General features: G+C 35.2%; 2 protein-coding genes across 2 annotated transcripts in view; one reads left to right on the forward strand and one right to left on the reverse strand.

The window, feature by feature from the left end:
* The window catches only part of LOC109048397 (piwi-like protein 2), a 30,110-nt gene extending 20,269 nt beyond the window's left edge, over positions 1 to 9,841 (reverse strand). The window contains exons 1-8 of the mRNA XM_042723533.1: positions 9,714 to 9,841; positions 8,716 to 9,183; positions 7,045 to 7,141; positions 4,994 to 5,090; positions 4,477 to 4,677; positions 3,126 to 3,236; positions 2,530 to 2,647; positions 46 to 170 (exon numbers count right to left, since the gene is read on the reverse strand). Of these exons, the coding sequence (XP_042579467.1) occupies positions 46 to 170; positions 2,530 to 2,647; positions 3,126 to 3,236; positions 4,477 to 4,677; positions 4,994 to 5,090; positions 7,045 to 7,141; positions 8,716 to 9,156 (1,190 nt within the window). The 5' untranslated portion in view covers positions 9,157 to 9,183; positions 9,714 to 9,841. The remainder of the gene's footprint in view (positions 1 to 45; positions 171 to 2,529; positions 2,648 to 3,125; positions 3,237 to 4,476; positions 4,678 to 4,993; positions 5,091 to 7,044; positions 7,142 to 8,715; positions 9,184 to 9,713) is intronic.
* Positions 9,842 to 14,081: 4,240 nt separating this feature from the next.
* Positions 14,082 to 26,300, forward strand: part of LOC109069010 (5-hydroxytryptamine receptor 7-like) — a 32,397-nt gene continuing 20,178 nt past the window's right edge. Inside the window, exon 1 of the mRNA XM_042723539.1 lies at positions 14,082 to 14,965. Coding sequence (XP_042579473.1) covers positions 14,505 to 14,965 — 461 coding nt within the window. The 5' untranslated portion in view covers positions 14,082 to 14,504. The remainder of the gene's footprint in view (positions 14,966 to 26,300) is intronic.

The raw sequence follows: 26,300 nt of genomic DNA on the forward strand, positions 1-26,300 counted from the left end.
CACATCTGCCCTGCGGTGTCTTGAGAAGGCTTATATCATACACACCTCCTCAGGACCACGTTGTAGAATGGGATACACAGATCAGAGCTGGGCGGCAGAATCTTTGTCAGCTGGATCTTGATGTCAATCTCTTGATTGTCAGTTTTTCTCTCAGCTTTAAGATGAACAACCTGTTACACAGAAAGCCTCAGTAAGCTTGGGTAATTAGTAGGGATGTGATTCGGTACGTATTTGATGTTTTGATGTCACGTTCGGTGTGGTTTCTACGGAGCCCTGCACGTCACCTGTAGGAGAAAAGAAAATCAATCCGTTGCGACGGTTTTGCAATCCGTCCCCTCAGTTTATAAACCGTGTTCACGAATTCTTAAACCGTTCCCTCGGTTTAACAAATCGTGGCCACGAATTAATAAACCGTACCCACGAATTTCCAATCCGTGCGCTTAGATTTGTAAACCGTACCTTCGGTTTTTGAATACGTACCCACGAATTCATAATCCGTGCGCACGCTTTCGCAATCCGTTCCCTCGGATTTGTAAACTGTACTCACGGATTCACGCAGCAAGCTCGAAGGTAGCCTACGTGTTAACATACAGTTTTATAAAATATTATTATGTGGAATAAGCCTACAGCAAATTTAATAAGAAAGATGTGCATCAAAATCTTGTTTGATTTGTGATAATCTTAGCACTTGATTATTATTGTATAATAAACCTGCCATTGTGACTGACTGGAGTAATTTGTTCCTCTTTTGTAAGTCGTTTTGGATAAAAGTTTCTTATGCATAACCTGTATAATAATATGTAATAATAATAATAAAAATAATAGTTATTTTTATTATTATTATTTTAATTTATAGGCTAAATAAATGAGTGCACTTAAGACAGTAAAAATGTTTGTCAAAATAATTAATGAATGCTTTATTTTTAAATAACCTTTTACAGTTTTGGAAATGTGTTTGTGTACTATTTTTTCTTAAATTATTATTTTGGTGATTTTATTATACTAGCTTTTCCCCCAGAGTTAGATGCACGCTTCACTGTTAATTTTATTATTAAATAATTAGGCCTATTATGACATTGCTTTTTACCTTTTTTTATTCGGGGAATTTTCTATTCTTCTTTTTAGCTTTTATTTTAGGCTATAAAACACAGGCGACGGTGTCTTATCCTGTTGGTGTTTAATGTGCTAATATAAGCTATAAAGAAGAATATTTTTTTGTTGGTGATGATGGTGTTATAGTATGATATTTTGAAAAATAATGTTTAATAAACAGAACTGAATCTGCCGGTGCGGGCGGAGCCACAAATCCGTGAGTTTACAAACCCGAGGGAACGGATTGCAAAAGCGTGCGTACGGATTATGAATTCGTGGGTACGGATTCAAAAACCGAAGGTACGGTTTACAAAATCTGAGCGCACGGATTGGAAATTTGTGGGCACGATTTGTTAAACCGAGGGAATAGTTTAAGAATTCGTGAGCACGGTTTATAAACTGAGGGGATGGATTGCAAAACCGTCGCCACGGATTGATTTTTTTTCTCCTACAGGTGATGTGCAGGGCTCCGTAGGTTTCGGTACAGCAGAGGAAAAAATTAAACATAAAATGGTTTACTGAACAATTTAATTATAATTAAAATTTTCTTAGGGATAGAAATCTACCTCAGCTTATGCTCTAAACCAGTGATTCTCAACTGGTTTGGCCTTGGGACCCACATTATATATTATATTATATTATATTATATTATATTATATTATATTATATTATATTTAATGCTGTCATCCTGATTAATCACATCCAAAATAAAATTTTTCGTTCACATAATGTGTGTGTACTGTATATATGTATTATTTATATATAAATACACACACATGCAGTATATATTTTGAAAAGATTTACATGTATATATTTATATTCGTATAATTTATATTATATATAAATATATTTAATATATAAACAACATTTTTCTGAAATATATGCATGTGCGTGTATTTATATACACATAATAAATATAAAGAGTACACTCACATGTGTTATGTAAACAACAACTTTCATTCTGAATGCGATTAATCGCGATACAGCACTAATTATATTATATATTTTTTAATTTGTTAAAACAAAAACAAAGCAAATTTATTTCACAAAAATTAAGTTAAGACTGTTAAGAATGACTAATACTGAATAAACAGCATATAAAGTAACGCTGTTAAATAGTCCCAAACTTGTTTTTTTTTGTACAATTACATTGGGCCACCAATGTAATTAATATATAAAAAATCTAAAAGTAAATGCAAAAGTAAAAAGCATTGAATAATGTGTTGCTTATATTTACTGCATTTAAATTATGAAAGATTGTATTACTGTAAAAGAGTCACAAAATGTTGAAAAAGCATTTTCAGTAACAATGTTTAATACAATGCTGTATTTGTTCGGCACACATGCATACCGAACCGAAAGACCCGTACCCCAGGTTTTCATGTGTTAACGTGTGTTTAAAATGAAAAACAAAAAACATGTAACATGCACACAAACCTCTTCCAGACGTTTTGGCAGATAGAGGATGGATCCGTCAAAAGCCACTACCTCCCCTGTAGTAGGCCGATGCTCCTTCATCATACCAAAGCGCATACCGACAGACTCAACGTTCGGCCTGAAATTAACCAATTAACTACCATTAACCAAGTTTTCTCTGAAAAAGATTGAGCTAATCATAATTATTCAATCAATACTGGTTACTGCTGTATATAAGGCATGATCTACTTTAGCTTGACAGGAATGTTCCCATTTAAAAATGCATAAGTGCACTAACACTAATTTGTCTTCATACTTAGCTGGCCATTATTGATCATCTTGAACAATTGATATTAGACAGCATTAGCACTGAACAATGTATGAAGTCATGTCTGAAGTTTATGTTTGTTTCCATTCTCCCATCTTCATTCGACCCTCTCTATTATAATTTTATTTTATCCACTTGTTTTCTTTTTAAACTATAAAAAATTATGAATACCCTGCTGTAACTGTGATGTTAACTTGTTTAAAATAATCTCGCACAATACAGTATACAGTAAATTCAATACAGCCGCCACCAAAGACTTTACTATATTTTTGACTGTATTTTGACTCACGTAAAAGTAACATGGTACTGAAACACGGCTTCATTTTTGCAGCAGATGGGGATGTAGTTTGACCCGATGGATACGGGACTGCCTTTTGTACCAATTTTCTGCAGAGGCTCCCTGTAGAAACACATTGTAGAAGAGAAACATTAGTCTGTACCAATTGATTTGTTACTAAGAACAGCACCAATGCAACAAATCATTTGCAAATTAGGCAGAATTGGGTCATAACTCTGCTACAGTGTTTGTTATGTACACAGTTAAAAAGTCGGGGGTCAGTAAGTCTTGTGTGTTAATAAAGGATGCATTTATTTAATCAAAGATATTGTGAAATATTATTATAACAACTGCTTTTTGGTTTTAAAATGTAATTCATTTCTGTGATGCGCAGCTGTATTTTCAGCATCATTACTCCAGTCTTCAGTGTCACATGATCTTCAGAAATCATACTAATGTGGATTTGCTGCTCAAGAAACATTTCTGATTATTATCAATGTTGAAAACAGTTGTGCTGCGTAATGTTTGCGGAAACTGGGTTACATTTTTTCAGGATTTTTTAATTCTTTCCCCGGCGTTGACGAGTTTTTACGGCTTTTCGTGTTTTCACTGTTATACACTCGGGGGCGCTATTACACATCTTCTGAACGAGTGCAAAACCTCCCGAACAAAGACACACATGAACATGACGGAGAAACGAGCGATCTCTTATGTAAACAGATGCATATGATAAATAATGCGATCATCAGCAATAGACAGCATATAAATGAAAACTGCATAATGTTATGAAGTAAAGTGTTGATGCAGGAAGTGGTATATGTCTGTGCAAGCTTTGGAGGTGTTGATGGAAGCGATTTATTAGATTTATGCTTTGATAATCATACTGAATATTATCCAGATGTAGTTTTTGATAAAAATGTGATTCTCACCTTTATGCTCAAAATTATGCATTTTTTATGAAACCTACCTATATTCGAGTGTTGATACAAAAAGAATGCTTTAAGCTAGAATAAAACAGATTTTTTTGTTTAAATGAAGAGCGGTGTATTGCATATTCAAATATTCATACAGCAAAATATACTGGAGGCCATCAAATTTTAGTTAAAATCATCAAAATCGCTGGCGGTGGCTGGGAACTTTTTTTTTTTAAATGCTGGCGGGGAAAGAGTTAATGTACACATGATTACAAAAAAACAGCATTCATTTGAAACAGAAATATTTTGTAACATTAAAGATGACTTAAGTACTGTAAATTTTGATCAATTTAATGTGTCCCTGCGGAGTATTAATTTCTTAAAATCCTGCTTGAAATGATAAAACGAATTACAAACAGGACAAGAAATGACTGAGAGAGAACTCATACTTCACTGTCTCAATTTTCACTTCAACTTTTGGGGGTGTTCCTGGAAGAACTGGGGCTTCTTCAGAGACGGAGGCAGCAGACTGCAGGGAGAACGGGGCAGCAACGGGAGAAACGGGGCCTGAAGGGCCAATCGGTCCACGGCCTACACTCATAGGGGGCAACGCAGCTCGGCCAACACCAACGAACCCTCTGCCCAGGACACTGCAAACACACACAGCAAATCTCATTCTGATGCAGTCTGATTCAGTCCCTAAAGATCTTTTCAATTGAGAAGCAAAATAATCTCCAAAAAGACAATGACAGGATATAAAATGATCATACAGGCAACTTCTTAAGTGGTCTGAAGCCATATTTGAGACAAACACACACAGATCGGAGCCGTTACGCACTTACAATCTTCCAGAAGAAAGTAAGTCATGCAGGTTTGGAATGACATGAAGGTGAACTCTTTTTATTTTGGGGTGAACTATTTCTTAATGTTTTCCATGCAAGAATTAGCAACTCCAAGAAACACCACCTGATGGCTTCTTCTCTTTCGGGAGTCAGAGCAGCTGCCCCAATGATGGTCGGCTTAGACTGGACATCTGCCCCCAAATCACCTGCTGCCCCCCGTCCTGAATCAGGACAGAAAAACAACACACAGTACAGACGAATAACAGAGTCAGACTCACAGCGAAATGCTGGTTTCAATATTTTTTTTTTTAAACGAAACCTCTATTGTGCAGCACTTTGTTTGACAAAAAATAAATAAATAAATAAAAACATCAAAATTGCATTTTAAAAGATTAACTGTTTAGATATTTATTTAATACGTTTTATGCATTTTATTAGATTATATCATTGATTAAATCATAAAAAAAAAAAAAAATCTAGAAAACTTCACACACAACAGAATTTCTGGAGAAAAAAAAATAATTTCATAGGGAAATATTATTATTGCAATTTTAATACATTTTTAAATCATTAAAGTTGTATTAGTTCAATTGAACTGACATATTTTTGGTTATTAAAATTTAATCAAGCCATTAAAAATTAATCTAGAAATAAATATAAAACAAAAGTGAATTTAGAATTAAACTAATTTCATACGTAGGTAACTATGATGAAATGTCAACAGACAATACATTCTTAAAGATTAAAACATCATCCTCTCTACTTATGTCATAAATGCCAAGTGACTTTTCCAAAGTTTAATTAAGCTCAGAGCTTGTTGTTTTTTTAGTATTGACTTCAATATTGTTATCTGACAGTGTGTGCCAAATGTGGAACAGCTGCTGATTGGCATATATCAGTTCAGACGGTTGATTAAATCCCAGAAGCGGTGCATTTAGGGACATAAGAAACACTGACACAACGAGGCTGTTACAGCGCTGGAAAAGGTTGAAAGTCTTATCTTAAAATGTCATGTTTGTGTTGAGAAAATATTTTTTAAGCCAGCCGGGTCATGTGCGGCCCGAGAAAAAGCAGAGGCTCCCCAAGAGTTGTGCGTAAGACACAGAAAGGTCACTGTTTCAGACGCCAAGCACTATTTCAAGCACTATTTAAGTCCTTACAAAGAAAAAAAAGCTCTTAAATAGAAGATTAATGGGTTTAGGTTCATCCTTTGTATTCACATTGCACATTACGTTTGTTTTGATTATTAGCTACTTGACCTTCCTGCTGTCTTCAGCAGTACACTGCACGTCTAATTGGTGGTTATTCAACTTTATTGGTGTTGCCAAGGATACAAGAATGATGGCACACAATTTAATGCCCACTCCAATCAACCTAGCGCTGAGATGAATAATAAAACAGGTATGAGTTTGATTAAATGCAGTATACAGCAGGAATGACTAAGACGTGTTGTATTTATAATGGTACAGTATATGTCCTTCTCCGTATGATGCTAATATGCAACTTTTTAAAAAACAAATGTTGCATCTAAACCTGAATGAATGCACAAACATGCTGGCATAAATGTTTACCACCTTTCAATGGTTTGGGGTTGGACGGGGTTATTTTTTATTTAAAAAAAAAAAAAATTATATATATATATAAATATATATTATTTTTTCTCACCAAGGCTGCATTTATTTGATCTAAAACCACTGTAATATTTTGAAATATTAATATATAACGTAAAATAACTTTTTATTATCTGACTATATTTTAAAAATTTATTCCTGTGATGACAAACTGAATTTTCAGCATCATTTCTCCCGTCTTCAGTGTCACATGATCCTTGATGTATAGAAAGTTCAAAAGAACAGCATTTATATGAAATATACATTATAAATACCTTTACTGTCACTTTTGATCAATTTATATTTACTGAATAATAATTTTTTTTCAAAACAATAATAAAAAATTAAAGAGAGAATATATAATGCATTTAAAAAAAAAATATAATAATAATAATGAAAAAATGTGGTGCTGATCTCTTTTGTCCTTTTTGGAGTTGTGACTGGTCATGTCAAAAAGAGAGAGAGTAAATGATGACTAGACTTGAATTTGAAGTCATTCCTGAAAATCTAAAGATGCATACACACACAATGAAGCAAAAATAAAGCTTGTTTTTCTCTCACATACCAACAGGTGTAGCTCCTCTGCCCCAGGTCTTTCCCGGTTCAATGCCCAGGCCCCTGAACATGGACACCAGCGATGACCCCGACCCAGGAGCCTCAACCTAAAAGAAAGCCAAGTCTGAGACTTTTGCATAAATCTATTGAATTAATGTGTTTGTATAGCAGAAGTGCCTGAATTCCCTTTATGATGCTGCACAAAAATTCAGCAAACAGTTTGTTTGTTTGCTTTAAGAGTTAGTTGGCTTAAAATTTAAATAATAATAATAATAATAATAATAATAATAATAATACAGCCATACAAATTAACATTGTAATTTTACAGTTGGAATGCAAAGTATAACTTAAGTTGTTTAACTTTTTATTTGATTAAAAGATTAATGTTTTATGCCAGAAAAAAAATTCATAGGGCTATTGCAAAAAAAATAAGAAATAAATTGAATTAGGTTGTTTTTATGTATTCAAATAATTAGACAATTAAATTAAACACAGAATTTGGTAACAAAAAAAGGGCCCTAAAAATTTTATATATTTTAATAAACTGATGTTAAATGGTTTTGTGTTTTAATTAATTAGGCATGCTTTTTGATTAATAACATTTAATTTAACCATTAAAAGGAATCAAGAACGGAATCTTGAAAATTTAAAATGGGAAAAAAAAAAACGGAATTTGGAAAAAAAAAATTAAAACAGAATTTAGGAACAAATAAAACAGATTTCATAGGACCCTAATTATAGGCTGGTTGTTTATACACATCTCTGGTGTTCAAATGTGAATAAAAAGTGAATTTTGCACAATAGCTCCCCATTTAATCACAATCTTTATTAGAAAATAGGGCTGTGCAAAAAATCGAATACGATTTTCATGCGCATCTCTTCAGTAAAGACGCTCCTGTGATTAGTAGTATATCTCCAGCACGTGCGTTAAGATCAGGGTTGCCAGGTTTTCACAACAAATCCTGCCCAGTTGCTTCTCAAAAACTAGTCCAATTGCGTTTCCAGGAGGTTCCCCGATAAAAATTGCATCCCGGGGTTAAAATATAAGTTTTTTTTTGTCAGGGTTGCCCTGGTAATATTCACATTTTAGGGGCTAAATATCACGTTATTGGTATTGGGGTCGCTTCAACCCGCGGACATGAAAAACAACCGCAGACTTGGCAACACTGGTTCAGGTGGAGCGGCATTTACTACACAGAGCCGTAGTCCACTGACAAGCTACACAAAATCGCTTTCAAAATCGACAAAGAATCGCCTGCGATTTTAAAATCGATTTTGTGTAGATTGTCAGTGAATTACGGCTCTGTGTAGTAAATGCTAACCGGTGTTGCCAAGTCTGTGGTTGTTTTTCATGTTCGTGGGTTGAAGCGACCCCAATACCAATAACGTGATATTTAGCCCCTAAAATGTGAATATTACCAGGGCAACCCTGACCAAAAAAAAACTTATATTTTAACCCCGGGATGCAATTTTTATCGGGGAACCTCCTGGAAACGCAATTGGACTAGTTTTGAGAAGCAACTGGGCAGGATTTGTTGTGGAAACCTGGCAACCCTGATCTTAACGCACGTGCTGGAGATATACTACTAATCACAGGAGCGTCTTTACTGAAGAGATGCGCATGAAAATCGTATTCGATTTTTTGCACAGCCCTATTAGAAAAATCACTTTTTTTTTTTACCTGGGCAATCGCTGGAGCCACCTCCGTTTTCAGCTCAGGCATCTTTTCCTGCACATCTGATTTTTCACTGTCCAGTGTAGACACTGGTCTCACAGTGGCCCCTCTCCCAATCCCAACACTGGGCTCTGGAGTGGCCAGCAAAAAACCCCGGGCTCTTCCAAAACCTCCCTCGTCTGTCGGTAATCGCACTCCTCTAGGAATGCCCACCAGAGGCTCGCTTACAGACGGAGTTATGCCTCTCCCAAACCGCACAGGCATTTCTCCAGGCACGCCCAAGGCTCTACCTCGTCCAGGAAGAGGTTCATCTTTAGGCAGAACCAGACCTCTGGCTCGTCCCAATGGGGGCTGGTCAGGCAACTGACCCTGATCTTCTGCTGACTGCATCCATGGCATGCGGGTGACCCCTGGGGGCCCCGGGAATGGGGGACGCTTTGGATCCATTTCTTCCTCTGCTGCACTTCAATGCAACTAACAAAAAAGCACAGACATCAAGCTTTTGATTTCAAACAATCAATTAATGCGTCACTGTGCAAGATTTCTAGAAAATATGCGCACTGAAGCACAAAAAGGAACATGCTTTAGTACGCCCAAAATGTCATGTTAATTGCTGTCATCGAAGCTAATGTCATTTATGCACGCGTTCAAAATCTTTATCTCAGTGGACACGAGCACGTGCCTGCATGACAAGCGTCTCAAACAGAAGCTGAGATTAATTCACTTTTTACATTTGATTTGCAAATTAAAATTAAATGACATTTTATTTTTGGACGGCTAAGGGAATATAACATTAAAGACGTGTATTTAATAACGCACTTTTTTGGCCTTTGCATGTCGAAACCGGTCGAAACGTGACAGCGCGCGAAGTCCATTCGATCTGATTATTCGACAGAATGACGCACGCGGTAACAAAAAGGCAATTCTATTCGATTATTTTAGAAACAAATGAGATTGACGCATGCATAAAATCGCAAAACTTGTATAAATTAGGCTAAATGTACCTGCAAACGTAGTCGACGCTTCTGTAACGATGAACCAATCGCTCCAACAGCCGAGAGAACTGAATTGAGCCAATACTGATTCAGTGTTGTCCGATTCGTGAATCTTTTCAATGATTCAATTAAACCAATTCATGACTCCAATGCATGACATGAAGTTTGGGAACGCTTTTAACTCAAATAAATTGCTCAGTGTTTTTAACATGTTTGTGCACTTTAGGTTTTCTGATAAAATAATAATAATATAATATAATAATATAATAAAATTTTATTTTATGTTCTCAGCAATGAGGCGTATTAAAATAAAGACAAACATAAATGATGTCTATTAAACAACCTGTCTTTAGCTTTTCTTATATATCTGATATATAAACGTGGACAAAGATGTTTATTTTAGAACAAACAAAGTTTTCCAGAGATGTTTATTTGTAAAATCAATCCAGTACAAATGATAATTGTAAGAAAAATACTGCATACCTCCTTTCCTTCTTGTGAGATATTTTTTAAAAACCCAGGAAAGGATGCTGTCATGGACAAACTGTTAAATTTAGTGTCTCTAAAAGCCCAGGATGTGCTCTTTATGACACACCACTTAAAACAGGGACGTGTGCGGTCTCACAAAAATGTATGAAATACAAATGTCCTCTACAGAGAACAAATTTCAACTGTGCCCAGGAGATTTAAAAATAAAAAGGCAAAGCTTTAACCCCTTCATGTTTGGAGAGTTCCATTATATTTTAATGGAGCTAAATTCAGAAAAGAAGCAAAGACAGGTTTGGTTTTGAACAAGAATATTAAGAATAAATCTGGATTTGCATGAAATATTTCAAAAGTCATCAGAAAACTTCCCTTGAAAAGAAAAATAGCATAAGGAATCGTCTATTTTGAATAGTGAGCACTTAGTTCATCAAAGTGTTCACCCCTTTCCCCCAAGGACTCCTGTAAACCTTTGCTGCATGAGAATTCATTTTCTTGCCACTATACCAAAGTTCAAAATTCTGGACACATTTCTTCTTTATTTCCCCTGTGCTGTATGATTGTGAAGACCCAAGATAGATAGAGTAAACACTGTTTTATTATGCAACCACAAACACGTCTTTGAGCTCAGCAGACATCTCAATTAATTATTAAAATGTCTACAGAGAGAACATAACTACTGGAAGGAAACTTAGCTCTGCCACATGATCCCAAATTCTCAGGATGGAGATTAAGGTGATCCATAAAGCAACAAACTATAAAAGGCTCAAAACTATTGTGATTAAAAAAAAAAAAGAGTATATCAAGCGCATGCAGTCCCTTCGTAATATACTGAAACAAAGGCAACAGACAGAAACATTCTTTTATTTCATAATGAGAAAAAAGTGGTGTAGAATTTACTAAAAAAAAAAAAAATACCGCAAATAACATTGAATTAAACTTAAATTCTGAAGTAGAAAGACTGAAATAGTATTTTCTTGTAAACCCACATCGAAAAATCCTTTTTAATGATAATTTTTCACTCACTCTCATTTGAAAGATTTTAAATTTTTCAAATGTTCTGTCCATTTTTTTTTTACATAAAACTTTTTTAATGCGGAACAAACTACTTTGTGCACCAGCGATACTTCAAAGATTTAGTTTTATAAATTAAATGTCAAATTGTAATTAAGACGCGGTGCTCCACAGTCAGGCCTGTGTCATGTCTTGATCTCATTCTCTTCTTGAAAAAAAAAAAAATAATAATATATATATATATATATATATATATATATATATATATATATATATATATATATATATATATATATATATATATATATATATTAGTGCTGTCAAATGATTAATCACGATTAATCACATCCAAAATAAAAGTTTTTGTTGTTTATATAATATATGCGTGTATGCTGTGTATATTTATGTATATATAATTGCAAACACATGCATGTATACATTTAAGAAAAATATGTTATGTTTATATATTAAATATATTTATATATAAGATAAAAATATAAGAATATAAATATATAAATGTATATACATGTAAATATTTTCAAAATATTTACTGTATGTGTATGTATTTATATATACATAATAAATATACATGTACACATACATATAGTATGTAAACAAAAACTTTTATTTTGGATGCGATTAATCGCGATTAATCATTTGACAGCACTAATATATATATACTTATTATCTTTATCATAGAAATGTTATTAAATTATAGACCACACATATGAGATTTGTAAGTAAACACACATCTTCCCCAGCTGTACTGACTCATAACTGAATTGTAGCCTTTCAATATAAACATGGTAATTTTAGCAGCAGTCAGTGTCGCTCATCAGAAGCAAATCACTGCAATGAATATTAATTTAAGCTGACACTCTGCACGTCAGGCTACTCTGAATATTGACCAATAAGGCTTGAGGGAAGCAGTGAGCATGCTGGGTCAAAGCATCTTTCTAGCAACACTTGACCTTGAACATCGAAAGAGAAGCAAACATATTTTGGGTCACAGGATACAGCTACTTTACTGGCATGGTGACTGGTAACTGGCACACTGACCTTTCTAGCATCGTGAAATGAGTTTAAAAGGACAGTCCACCCAAAAATGAAAGTGTTTCGGTTCCCGTTGACTTCCATTGTAATGTTTTGTCCGCACTGGAAATATGTTTTGGAACAACATGAGAGTAAATGATGACAGAATGAAAATGTATCACCCGGGGCATTCCAAGATGTAGATGAGTTTGTTTCTTCATCAGAACAGATTTGGAGAAATATAGCATTATTGTACATCACTTGCTCACCAGTGGATGCTCTGCAGTGAATGGGTGCCGTCAGAATGAGAGTCCAAACAGCTGATAAAAACACAGTAATCCACACCACTCCAGTCCATCAGTTAACATCATGTGAAGTGAAAAGCTGGGTATTTGTAATAATACCATAACATTGCTTCCTCCAGTGAAAAAGTTGACTCATCTGAAGAAATATATATCAGTGAAAATTTGATGTGTGAGGACAATAGGAGAGAGCAGTATTATAGATTTTGGACTGTTATTTTGGTAAGAAGCTTGGACTAGAGTTGTGTGGATGTTTTTATCAGCTGTTTGGACTCTCATTCTGACGGCACCCATTCACTGCAGAGCATCCACTGGTGAGCAAATGATGGAATGCTACATTTCTCCAAATCTGTTACAATGAAAAAACAAACTCCTCTACATCTTGAATGGCCTGGGAATGAGTACATTTTAATTCCTATACCTTCAGTGCAAAAATCAAATCCTGTAGCTTTCATTTATAAACCAGGGTTATAACTTTATAACCAGATACAAACATAAGGCCCTGGGTGGGGGGGGGGGCATGCCCCATCTGTTGGACAATGACAACGAAGATGATGGTGATGATAGCTGCGTTGGCCACATTGGCCTGGGAACATGCTGTCCTACTCTGTGCAATTCTCTGCTTCATTACAGATTCATTTTTCATGCCACTTAACTCCACGAGGCTGAGTGCTCACCATTCACATACAGTACAGGGTGTGTTTTATTTTTTGTTCAAGCAAGCACTGTTTCCGTAGCTGTCAACTGATTGGTTTGGATTGTTCAGATTTTCAGGGCTTTTGTTCTCTTAGAGCTCTGTGTGGTGTTCTGGAAAGTCTAAAATTATAAGCATTTTCAGCTGGCGGTTTATCCAAAGTGACTTACAGTGCACTTATATCATGGACAACTTCCCCTTAAGCAACCAGAAGGGCTTCTCGGTCAGTGGTCATGAATCGCCCCTTTTAGGATCTGAACCTACAACCTTTTTGTTCACCACCTAGTCCTAGATCTTTAACAACAAGGCTACAATAAAAGTGTGCTGTAAGCAATTTCAGCCTTTGAATTAGAACACCACCCCCTCAATCTCCAAAACCCCGCCCCCAGTCTCCAAACCTTGAGGCAAGCATACTCAAACAAGTTTCCTGATGAATTTAAAAACAAGTTTCCTATTATTATTAACATCATTATCACGAAGATGGTGATAAAGTATTATAATTAGCTATTGTTTGTTTACAAGCATGCGAGAATGTATGCATATTTGCATAGAATTCATTGGACACGCCCACAGAGATACAGGGTCTCTGTTGCTGCGCCAGGTTTTATTGAAAATGTTGTCACTGATTGCTGTAAATGGTGCTTTTGTCCATGCGTGTTTTCTCAAAACAGTAAAGATATCTATAAGACTGTATAGAAAAAATAATTTTATTATTTTCGTCGCCACTGTCCAAAATCTAACATGTCCAAAAATAAAATTGTGCGATGCTATATAAAATTTTTTTCCATGTTGTTCCGCAACAAGGCTCAAAACTACAGAAACAAAGGAAATGCCTGAGACCTAAAGTGAGAGATACTAGAGAGCGAATGTTTCGAAACAGTCCAGTGCGCTACTCTCGCGCTTCCTCCAAAATAGAAGACGGAAAAACATCTTAATGTAGGTGGAGCTGAAACCGCTTCCCTTTGATGAGAAAGTTACGCGTTTAACCTACTAGAGTGCGCAATTCTCACACGCTTCCTCGCATGAAGAACCGAACTCTCATCACTTCCATCAAGTCAAGGACCGTACAGCTTCTCCAAACGCGCGCGTTATACAGCCAGACCGTGGTGATTGTCCTCCTTCTTCCCGTTAATTTAAGTTTTCTTCTGCTGTATCCGTACAACTTGCCTTTTTTCTTTTGGAAAGGGTGAAGACACCGCAGATCTGCGCTCGCTTCAGCATGCGTCTGGCGCACGGAGCGCACTCTTGGCGAGCTCTTCATCATTACGCGCAGGGATGATGTTCAACTCATCGCGCTCGCTAGATTTCTTCTCGTTCACTCACCCCGAGGTCGCGTCGGAAGTTCTCAATGGTTCCTCACACTCATTCTACAACATCTCAATGGCCATGTGGAACAAATCGTGCGGGGAACCGTTGCTCGATTTCACCGCAGCGGAGAAGATTGTCATCGGGATGATGCTGGCCATCATCACCACCGTGACGGTGATTGGGAATATGCTGGTGGTGATCGCGGTGTGCGTCGTTAAGAAGCTCAGGCAGCCGTCCAACTATCTGCTGGTGTCTCTGGCCGTGGCGGATCTCTCCGTGGCTATTGTGGTGATGCCATTCGTGATCGTGACGGACCTCACGGGAGGAAAGTGGCTTTTTGGAGAGGTCTTCTGTAACATCTTCATCGGCATGGATGTGATGTGCTGCACAGCATCCATCATGACGCTGTGCGTGATCAGTGTGGACAGGTGAGTAGGTTGGCTTCTTCTTACCAAGTCGTTTAGGTGACGCTTTAATACAAAGTGACTTCGGTGCAGAGACAATCCTTATGGAGCAACCCAAGAACACACTGGTAATGGTTTATCAAGCAACACATGATACTTGGGATTTGAACCTACAACCCGTTTAGCATCAGTTTTTCATCAAAAATTTGCATCCGCAAGCATAATAGTTTATTTATTTATCAAGCTGCATGAACTCCACAAATCAGTGTTTTGGACCCCACTGTGATTGTATACAGGAAAGTGTAGGCCGATAATTATGAAAGAAGGTTTTTTTTTTTTTTTTTTTTTTTTTTAAGAATTTCCACCATTTTAAACTCCTTTTAGCTTTTGCACTTTAAAATAAATAAATTATATATATATATATATATATATATATATATATATATATATATATATATATATATATATATATATATACAAATATTCCATAAAGTCTCTCTAATTCCACAAAAATGGCATTCATTTACAAATATTATAAAAATGCTGTTTGAAAAACTGCAGGGCACTTCTGTCACTGCATGTAATGTCAGCTGCCCATCTAATCATAAATGCTCCATGTTGTTGCTCATTTAATTCTACTCCCCTGTTAAATAAGCATCAGTCAGTACTAAACTGCTCTGGCAACTTCCTTCACTCGAATGTCAAGGCGACTCTCTGGACGTGTCCACTGTACAGCAGAAATTAAGACTGACAACTCTGTGTCCATGCTGGACATCATTCCTCCAGACTGAGAATAGGGTCAATGCACCTGCAGCCAGTCTCCGTGTGACATCACGAGGGGGTCGCTGACAGACCCTGATTTGGTTTGACACGTCCGAGGCTCTGCTGCTGTAGTGAGGTCCACTGGCTCATGTTGGGGTGAAAAAAATGTGCTGTATTGATTTTGCAGTTTTCACTTTCACATATGGCTGTAGTAAACTGTTATGTGATTGAATAGTTAATTCAGTCAGCCATTGATCTATATGTCAGAGTGGCATTAAACAAAACGTGGTACAGCGCTCCTCTGTCTCTTCATTCTGACCTTTTTATATTTTTTTAAAGAATGCTTTTGATACTCAAGGGAGATGTCACGCAGACACATTTTTCGTTATTTTTTCCCAGCACATTACGTCTGCTATCGCTTAGTAGACACTTCAATCTATACACACGTATATACCATTCTTTCAACAAGCACTTGAGGTTTTTTAAGGAATATAAACAAACCTAGTCTCTGATGACGCTTGATCCATTTGAAAAAAAAAAAAAAAGCTGATGAGAAGTGATTCGAGGATGGCTGGAAAGGATTTTTCTGTTTGGACAGACAGGAGGTGCTTAGTGTGTCTCTTGTTATTGAGAATAAAGCAGTGTGATCCGTCAGGTTGCTCTGCTCTGGTTTTATTAAATGAAGATTATGTAGCTGCCATTCATGATGAGATTTCCCAGTCGTCACAGTCTGATTGGCTATTAATTTAAAACGGATCCAGTATTTAATTAGGACATGTACCTGGATACACATGCCCTCTGAATGACATTGTATATGACTATACATTAAGGTACCTTCAGGCCTTTTTTTTTCACAATGTAGTATAGTGTGAACCAGGGATATCTATTAGTCCAAACAATGGAAGACAGGTGCAGTGTTTCAAAAACATTTATTTATTTCATTCAGCAGCGAGGAAAGACCTTTACCAGTAAGAGAAATTAGCTGGAGTTGAGGGAAAAGAGTGCAGATGATTGACAAATTGAGACATTTCAGGCTGATAAGATCACAAGTGTTTATGCCTGATTTTAAAATCAACATTAAATCAAATAAATCAACGCATATCTGTTCTTATTGGACATGATTCATCATTGCATTCAAAATATGCAAAAATGTCATGTATAAATCCATCTATAAACATTCCCTTAAATCTACTTACTTTAATCTAGCAATATATAATGCTGATATACATACAGTATTTGTCTGTCAGGGTAATTGAGAGCTCTGGGAGTATGAGAATAAGAAATCAGCAATCATAAACAGTGAGTGAAGGTTTCCCGGTGTTATCTCATTAAATAAATCACCATTATTTCTCCAGTGGAAAAGACAAATTACCCTCACTCACAACCCACAAATACCCCATTAAGTTGTCCAGCTCAAGCTAGTTATCCATCTTACTGAGATAAAATCATATAAGATACATCTTACCAGTCAGAGGGTCTGTATCACTTACTACTGGAGAAAGCATAATGGGTAACTTGGATAACGTGTCCCTTAATAACCAATCACATGACAGCCTTGACATCATTGAATTGATGTTGAGTTTAAGTGACACTCAGTCACCATCAGCGGATCTCATTCATAGGAATGAATGAGAAATGCTGTAAGCTGAATCCCACCTGTTGCAAAAAGGCTGTGACTTCAGTTATAATACAGCATTTTTTCATGGTAAACTCTAAAAATAGTTCAATCCAAAGTATTGTTTAGTGTAAAACATGTTGAAGATTAGCATATAGGGTGTCGATTCATTAAATGATAAGCCGTTTCCTCTAAAAAGCTGTTTATTCAGCGTAGTGAAGCCTCTCCTCCATTGACATCCATTCAAAAAATTATAATAATAATAATAATAATAATAAAATGAATAAAAAAATAGCTTTTTTGGTTAATGGTTGCAGGCTTGCCTTCTAGTGGCTTTGGCTTTTTTCATGATGTTCATGCTAATGTGACTGGATAATATTCGTGTAACGTGCTAATGTGAATGCATGGCACTTCAAAAATCAAGTGTTGGATTTGATGCATTATTAAAGAGGATACATCAAAAATAGAAGTAGCATGTCTTTGCTTCAATACACTGAATGCATTCGCAATACTAACTGCTGGATCATCTTTTAGGGGTGTCTTGAATGCCCTATGATTCAAAAGCTTGGGATCAGTAAGATTTTTTTGAAAGAAATAACTTAATTTTTTCTTTTCAACTTTCTTTTCAGTTTTTAAATAACATTTGACAATATTGCTGGTTTTATTATATTTTTGTGTGTATATACAGTTTATACACATACATACAGTGCTGGGTAGTGATTGATTACATGTAATCTGGATCATTTAATCGGATTATATAATTGTAATACAAATACTTGTAATAAGCCAATGATTTAACAAAACATTCAAATGTACAGAGATGTAACATTTTTACTGTTCAAGTGTTTTATTTTGACTGTTTTTATTTTAAAACTATTTCTTTTGTGATTTAATTAATCATTATTTATTCACAAACCCCAGTTACCGTGATGTTTAATAAAAGTCATGATGTTTATGTAATACATTACCTATGTGTAATCCAATAGATTACTTTACAAATGATAATTTTCATCATGTTTTTATTTCTAATCAGTAAAGTACTACAAATTGTAAGTAATCTACCTAGCACCGTCTGTACACACACACACACACACACACACACACACACACACACACACACACACACACACACACACACACACACACACACACACACAGTATCAACATTTTTAGCAAATTGTGTTTTTATGGTTCACTTCACTGTTTATTTTTATGGTAATGTGTCTGCACATTTATTCTTTGGAACTATAAAGTGTTTTATTAAAAGTATAAAACTCTAAACAGTTTTCAGCCCTTCTGTAAATGTAGTAAATTTAGGACTTCAGTCTCCTTGTACTATCCTTGTTAAATTGTCAAAGCCACATACATGCCCACATTATCTCTATTTTACTTGGTCACTTTAGGTCTGGTGCTCCCGTTGAGATTAATAAATTGTGATATCAATTATTCAAGCGAGTGACATTAATAATTAAACTCCAGCGTGAGTGAAGGAAGTCTATCCTCTCAGCAGTAGTAACTCTGTCCTTTGTGCAAAAAAAAAAGGCCTAATATGTTGGACGGGGGAGATGGGAATGGACAGATTCGCATTAAAATTGCAAATGAGACACATACGGTCTGGCTGTCTTCTAGAATTTAGAAATGAGAACGGACACAGATGCAGTTCAGGTTCAAAAAGCAGGTTTCCCAGTGGCCCAGGAACTAGCCTCAGGTCTCTAGAGTTCTGGTGACTACTCTCCTCGAGTCTTAGTGGCAGATGACGCTGTTTCTGCTCTCCTGACCAGCTCGGCCGCGCAATATGGAGGCATGGAGAGAGGTAAAACTCACCTGAGATCCGCCTGACATGTTGAGTAACACCTGCCACCGATTTCTCCTTGTGTCCGCAAGAGCGGAAAGGACAGGAGAAACGGTTACTGTGATTTTCACACTAATATTTTTATATAATCACTTAAGAGTATTGCATGTTTCTAACATGCTGCCATGGTTCACGCTGTACATGCGCTCAAGCAAACATGCTCGAATCCCCAAAATAATTGGATATCATCTTGCAAGAGATGCCCTAATCAGAAATGTTGACAAGCGGTAATATGTTTATTATTCCTCAGAGAGGACGGAGAACCGAAATCACCCTGTAGTGCGAGGAAGGTTGACATAGTTGTCTCACAGGAGGGAGTATGAAAATTTATAGAGTTACCCCTACAGGAGGTTTCAGCGGTAGATGTTAAGGGAAAAGGCACGCCGCAGAGAAAAAAGAGGACGCTTTCTTAAATAAAAGCTGAGGGGAACAGCTTACAAATCCTTAAAGGGTCAGTTCACCCAAAAATGAAAATTAGCCTGTGTTTCCACGTACGACAGTCAGCAGAAGTGAGAGAAAAGTGTTTATAATGTTTGAAATATAGATATTTTTCTTACATAAACACATGGATTTGCTACAGGAGACCTTTGAGGCCCTGAGATACTTCAAACGAAATCGAAGAACGAACTATATAACGTAATTTCGAACAAAATCAGGCCGAAATGAAGTTTGCTCAAAGCAAAAACGTTTCAGTTTTGCTGAAAACTCCACCTTCTTTGACGTGTGATTTTTTTTTTCCTGGGTCGTTTCTCATTCAATGGGAGCCAGGTGGCAAGAGAACAACGTCTCCAAGTCACTAGCAACATAAATACACTGTGTCGAATAGCTGAGCTGCCACAGATATATCTGCATCTGTACGATCGCTTGCGGACAGACTTTAAAGATTCAGAGAAAGATGCAAGTTTACCAAAGCAATGAAAAGGAAGGAGAGAGTAAAGATAAAAGGTAGCAAGTACCCAATACATGTGTTTCAAATACTGCTGCTGCTGCTGTTGTTCTTTCAATAAGCGAATTTAAAAGGTATACATAAATGAAATGCCACAGGAACATACAATAATAAACCTTTGTTTTTATCAAATCATGACATCACATAAAAAGGTGTAATCATTTAACCATTTTAATAAAATAAATGAACACTAATACAGTCTATAATCTGTACTTTTGTCTATAATCTGACCATCTGTACCCGTTTCACACCTAGATACACCATCACTGCATCTTTATTGTGTTTAGGGGATACGCTCGAGCGTCGTGAGTCATGTTTACATTAATCTACACCCCGCCTCCAGCAGCGCAGGGGTGTTGGAAAGTTTGTAAACAGTATACCGTCGCACAGCCTTTTCGAACTTCTTTTTGCCACCAAATGAAAACTTCGTTTGAAGTATATCTGGGCTTTTATTCACCATCATGAAGAATGTGTAATTACAGATGCATGCACTTTATTTAACGTGTTTTGGACTGTTGAACAGAAACACTTGCAATGATAGAAGTGCCAGGACAATTTTTTATACATCTCTGATTGGATTCGTCTGAAACAAGAAAGTCATAAACACCTAGGATGGCTCGAGGGTGAGTAAATAACAGGCTTATCAGTGTCAGTAGCACATAACCACAAGTTCATTCATCTAGAAAAAACGGGTCCATCTTTACACAGTTCTTTTTTTTTAATCACGAACACAAAAGTTTCAATTTCTGTTTTTGAATCCTCTGATGTGTTCCCCAGTAGACTTCCATTGTAAGTTCATTACTGTATGTGTCCTTTTTTTTGCCAAATGAGGGATGAAACAATAATTTTCTGTGGTAAATGTTTTTCTAATTATGCCGTTAGATGAGCATGGAGCCATCCTGTTGACCATACAAGCGACTACATCTGGAAATATAATAAACTATAGTAATCTCTCACATGTTATATGCACTCTCAGACAAAAAAAGGTACAAAAGCTGTCACTGGAGCAGTACCCTTTCAAAAGGCACACCTTTGTACCTAAACAGTCCATATTGCTACCTTAAAGGTACATATTAGTACCTAAAGTGTACATATGAGTACCTAAAAGGTACAAAAGGTTACCTTTTGAAAAGGTACTGCCCCAGTGACAGCTTTTGTACCTTTTTTCTGAGAGTGTGAAGAATAAGCCATCACAAAAGTCATTACTTGTGCTTGTCTGAGATTTCCATTCACTCAGAGAGAAGAAAACAGTTCTATCTGTCTTGCAGATAACCTGAATTTCATTTGAATTAATTTTGCAACATGATGCATGTTCAGTTGCAATAGGTGTTAAAACTGCAAACATAGAGTTTTATTCTTTTCAGTTCAGCTTGCTGCAGTCTGAAATTAAGAGGTTATTTTGAGCTGGTGATAAGCTTGTTCACCTCCAGGTATATTGGTCCATATGGGGTGTATATATAGTGGGCTTGTACCTGGTGGTAATGACTATCATATAATTTCCATTCTTGGGAATCATGATAACAACTTCTGTGTAAAGGTAGTAATTTTTTTTCTGATAGTCAAATCTTAATTAGATAGTCAAATCTTTTATGTATCTTTTTTCAGATAGTCAAATATTTTAAGGTTCTCTGCAAGCAGAGGCACCTGCAAGACTGCACAAGCAATAATAAGGAAGCTTATACTTGTATACTTGTGTGATGAAAATGTCGCCTATCCAAATGTTTTTTTTTCTGTTACATTATTGATTCATCTTGAGTGACCCATCCAGGGCTCTTACAACACAAAGCTTGATATAAAACTGCATCAATTTTTAACTATGCTAACTGTGTTAGTGTGTTTACGCACGGTTCAACACACTGTCAGTGGCAGGTGGTTGCGTTTACAACACGAGAGCTGCTTTCAATAATTCTCTATATTCTCGTCTTGCTGAAAAAAACCTACAGCTGCTCATATAATTTTTACAGCTGCTATTTCTAGATTACTGTAAAACAGACAATGTAAAACACTACTGTATAGCGAGAGTCTAAAATAATTAGTGGTTTTGTTTACAAACTATTGTAATGAAAACACTATTTTATTATTCAATATATTTGTACATTCATTTAATTTACTGAATAAATGCATTATATTTAAAATCCTAAATTTAAGTCAATGTGAATTCAAAACCAACTCTATTTATCTTCTATGTATTTATGTTTCTGGTCTTGTGCTAAAGGAAAAAGGCTTATATTTACAGATGTTAGATTTTTCGCAAGTACTGCATTACTCTAACAAGGAGTTTTAAGTAAAGTGATCTCCTAAAGTAACGTCTTTATATTGACTGACAGGAGACGGTCATCATGTCACGTTTCATGTCTAAACTCCATTAAAAGTTCAGTAAGTGCATTTTGATTACATTCATTTTTTGCAACTGAAAATCGTTGCGAAGCCTTACTGTTTTCACACGTTGGCCCACCGTCTTATCTCGCTTAAAATGATTTGACACGGATCAATAAACCGTGATCTCTCACATGTTAGATGAGCCATTAACCATCACAAAGCCATTATTTGTGCTTGTCTGAGATGAGACTTTCAGTCACTCGTCTATTGCAGATTACATTTTAAATTAATTTTGTAATATTATTGCACAACACAGTGGCAGTCTGTGATGAATCTTCTGTTTCATTAATTGTTAGAACAGACAAATATGAAGAGTTTCTTATTTTTAATGCTGTTACATTATTGATTCAACTAGGCTGTGAGAATAATTGGTCATCTGTTGGTCCATTAGAACCCCTGTCTAACATAGAAAGACAGCTATATATTTTCATAAGAAAATATAGTTAAATACAGACAATATTTTCCTTACAACCCCTGTGTGCAATAAAAGCGATAATGGTCATTAAAATAAATATTGTCCACATTAATAATAACAATTTCATCAAAATGTTGCACTAATAATTTAATTACTGTATATAATTCAATAAATTTGTATACTAATTCATAGAATAATGTTTACAATTACTATTGAAAATCCTAAACGAAATATTTTGTAAATAAGTTATATTTTTATGCATCTTATAGTAGGATTTAAATGTCAAGCAAATGAGATACTAAGCAAAATGTGACTGAACAAGCTTTTGATTTGTTATACATTTCATCTGCTTCAGTGGAGTGTAACTGTCCAAAAAAATAAAAAATAAATAAATAATAATAATTATGTATGCCACTTGTGCTTCACGAATCTCCACAACAATAGGTTTAGTCTTCTCATAACAGATTTCATATTTTCCATCTGTGCTGTTTTTTGTTCAGCTGGGAAGGTCATAAAAATGTATGTGGACTGGTTCTTGATATTAATGTCTTCAATCTGATGTGCAAAAGCTCAGAATAAATGACTAAAATATGAGGAAATGAGCACAAATAATCATGAATTAAACATTAAAAAAAAAAAAAAAACCCTTGGAATGGATGTCCACTGAATATTGCAGATCATCATTAAGAAGTGGCAAAAATAAAAAGGCATCATTCTGAAGATGAATAGAAAATGTGTTCCACAACTGAATGCTCTGCCTTTTTCCTGGTTGGAATAAACACTGTGTCTGCTGTTCTGGTTAAGGGGAGATGTTTAGTGGTGTCTGTGTTATTCAGCATCAGGTGTGAGTGAAACAGAGCATCTTACCATGTGGCATCCTGACACTTGTTCGCTCAGACATCCTGTCAAAGAAGATTTCGCTTTCTAATGGGAATGTTGGAGCTTGAAATTTCAAAAGCACATTTGTCAGGTGCATCAGATGTGTGCAAATGTGTTTTCTTCAAGTGGTCTGCCGTGTTCCCTATAAACAGTGATATTACTGCAAATCAATAGCAAAAAGAATCAGGGTGTTTTGGACAGTGCATGGCCACAATACTTGGTTTTTCATCTTTCATGGTAATCTTTCATAATCTTTCAAAAATATCATGGTATCTTGGAGTGCAGTGTAATTTCTGTGATCATCAGTGATCATTAAATAATCATGTAGTACCATGATATATATCATAGTACCAGAGTATCATCACAGTATCATTCAAAACTTTGTATTTTATTTATTTATTTATTTTTGTTTGTTTGTTCTTAGAAGTTTGTATGCTTACCAAGGCTGCATTTATTTATTCAAAGAAAAAAAAAAGATAATATTGTGAAAAAGTATTAGAATTTTAAATAACAGTTTTCTATTGTAATATATTTTAAAATGTAATTTAGTCCTGTGATCCAGTCTTCAGTGTCATATGACACAGTTTTGAAATAATTTTAATATGCTTATTCGGTGCTTTATAAAAAAATTCTTCTTATTATTAATAAATTAATTTAAAATAATGTGCTGCTTAATATTTAATTTTATAATATTTTTTTTGTAATAATTAGAATTTAATTTTATGATTTTTAAAATATTTTTTTTTTATTTTTTTGGATGATTTGAAAGTTCAAAAGAACAGTATTTATTTAAAAAAAAAAAAAAAAAAAAAAAAAAAAAAAATATATATATATATATATATATATATATATATATATATATATATATATATATATATATATATATAATTTAAGACATTACTGTAACTTTTGATCAATTTAATGCCTCTTTGAAGAAATAATTTAACTTAAAAAATATATTAATACTGATGCCAAACTGTATATACTGTATATACAGAAGACACCACGGTTCAAGAAAAAATTATGACACCAGAATAAATGCCGCAATTATATTTGAGACATGTAAAGGGCACATTATGGGATGCATGTGTGAAACATGTTAAATCTGTATTTACATACTGTATGTGTATTTGTGCAAAAGGGCAGTGGCATGATCAGATGTGTTAGCACAGAGGGTAAATGTGCGTGCTTGTGTATGTATATAGGAATGCTGTACTCAACATAATATAATCTTTGATTATATAAACTAGCAAACTTTGTTTTTATACTTTTATTTACATTCTCGACACTTTCCTGCCAAATGACTCATGAGGACCACATAATGTTTAAATAGCAGTTACACAGAAGGGTTGCTAAGGATGCAAGTCAAGTGCTTAGGCGAGACATCGGGTGCAAATACAGGAATGCATAAACATTGAACGTTGCATGTCGCCACAGTGCTACAGTTCCACCCCCCACAGAATCTCTGTAATATAATGACATAATTGTTTTAATGTAAATGTACTTAACAATTAGTTTAGACCCACACATACTACAATGTGCAACAAGTTTGTAATTTGGTGAAATCTAAAAATTAATGTAATTGCAACAATATATCAAATATTAAACTTAAATCAAGTATTAAAATTAAATACACAAAGGGATTTTCATTTTTTGTGAATGTCGAAGTAAGGCTTTGTTGAACTATTTGAAGCTATCTGTCTGATTCTGTTTTTAAGTTAAAGACAGAAACAACAAAACAAGATAAAAGTGGCTTGGTTTAGGCTGCATCAGATATCACACATAATAAAGATATTATCATTATCTCTTCACTTGTCTTTTTTTTGTGGTTGTTGATGCTAAAGTGATTGTAGTATTAGCAGATAAAAGAAATGTGTAAATGACCATTTTCCTTTTCATTCAGTTTCCAGCAAAAATATCTATATTGTGATATATACCACAATCTAAAATGACTAACTCCATGATACAAGTTTATTTTTTCATGCTGTGGGACAAGTCAGAATTTGATAACAACAGACACTGCACAGATGCTGGTCACAGACCTATAAAATAATAATAATCCTTTCCGGTTGCACTGACAACATGAACAGCTGCCATTAAAAAGCACAAAGGTCATGTTTGCTCATGCATTAGCAACGGATGTCCATGCTTCATATAAAAACAAACCATGGTGGCTGTCTGTGATATAGTACTTACATGTTTGGCCAAGACTTGGTAGAAGAAGATTACTTCATGCCTTGTGCTATTAATAAGGAAATTTGATTGTTCATCATCTTACAGGTTAACATTAGACAAAGTGCAGTAATAGCTAAATAAATTAAAGGAGGAAAGTAGTAGGAGGAATATGTGGCACTCCCACCATTGGCTTTATAAAGAAACTTATTACACATGCAAATCTGACACTGCATAGTAATTTTACCTGCATGCAGTGGACAGTTTGTATAACAAAATGAAAAATTGTTGAAAATTTACTCACCCGAGCTCAGGCCATCTACTGTAAGATTAAGATGA

This window comes from Cyprinus carpio, chromosome B5, assembly GCF_018340385.1.
Source record: "Cyprinus carpio isolate SPL01 chromosome B5, ASM1834038v1, whole genome shotgun sequence".
Lineage (NCBI taxonomy): Eukaryota > Metazoa > Chordata > Actinopteri > Cypriniformes > Cyprinidae > Cyprinus > Cyprinus carpio.